Source organism: Propithecus coquereli, unplaced genomic scaffold (assembly GCF_000956105.1).
Source record: "Propithecus coquereli isolate 6110/MARCELLA unplaced genomic scaffold, Pcoq_1.0 Scaffold230, whole genome shotgun sequence".
NCBI lineage: Eukaryota > Metazoa > Chordata > Mammalia > Primates > Indriidae > Propithecus > Propithecus coquereli.
In genome coordinates this window covers 966,265-967,292 of record NW_012147842.1, presented here as the reverse complement: position 1 = coordinate 967,292, position 1,028 = coordinate 966,265, and the positions used below count along the sequence as shown (strand labels likewise).

Genomic DNA, 1,028 nt, shown 5'->3' with positions numbered 1-1,028 from the left:
GTAGGCTTTTGAAGCTCCTTGTTGATTTAGGTTTATTTTGCCTACATTCCAAAGCTAGGCGGGGATATTAAAAAACGTCAAATGGTGGAATAATGTTCATAATTATATTTAATATAAACTTACCCGCAGGTGGCACCTGTTTTTTGGAAATATGATCATTTCTCATCTCTTCACATTCTTCTGTACTTTTATCTGAATTTCTCTGAAACTTGTTTTGGGGAATAGGTGATATATTTAAATTTTCAACTTTAGATTGTCCCATTCACTTCTTCAGGTACACCTTTGCTGTTCTTGGACTCACTGGAAAAACGCTTCTTCTTAGAGTCTTCCTTAACTTTTCTGGTACTACTTTTCTTACCTTCTAAGATAATGAAAACCATAAACAATTCACAATCCACTGAACCAGAGTTTTTAGGAAAACACCAGATTTAAAAAAAAAGAAAACTTCTCAATTATAGGAACTTCTTAAATTTATCCTGTGGCCTTCTTTTTTTCATCTCTATTTTTTTAAAAGTCACATTTTCTCAATAGTATCTCTAACTCTCTTTCCAATTATATGTGCTACTGAAGCGAGCAGTCACTTTCTGTCAATTAAATGCAAACTTTTCACACTGCTTGATAACTCTCACACTCCTCAGCCAAAAAAATAAGTATGATTTAAAATGATCTAAAATGAAAAAAAAATGGTTCCTTCCTACTACTTACCAATGTCCGAAGTAAAAATAGGTAATTATTGCTTTTCTGTTTTAATCAATGACTTTTTCAACCTAATTTCTAGAAGATGGGATTGAAATTGTGATTAAGTTATAAACTTTGAAATAGAAAGATTATCCTCTCTGAATTGTCCAGTTTGACCCAATCTAACTACCTGTGTCCCTAAAAGCTATGGTTAGAGAGAGAGGAGATGATGGAAGAAGAGGCAAGAGAAATTCAACACGTGAAAAGGCTAGCATTACTGGTTTTCAAGACAGAGAAGGAGGGCCAGCAGTCAAGGAATACAGGTAGCTTCAAGACACTGGAAAGGCAAA

At 33.9% G+C, this 1,028-nt stretch overlaps 1 protein-coding gene across 1 annotated transcript in view; it reads right to left on the bottom strand.

Annotated features, from left to right (window-relative positions):
• The window catches only part of CENPC (centromere protein C), a 105,556-nt gene that overhangs the window by 54,635 nt on the left and 49,893 nt on the right, over window positions 1–1,028 (bottom strand). Inside the window, 1 exon segment of the mRNA XM_012645340.1 lies at window positions 120–262. Within this exon segment, the coding sequence (XP_012500794.1) occupies window positions 120–262 (143 nt within the window).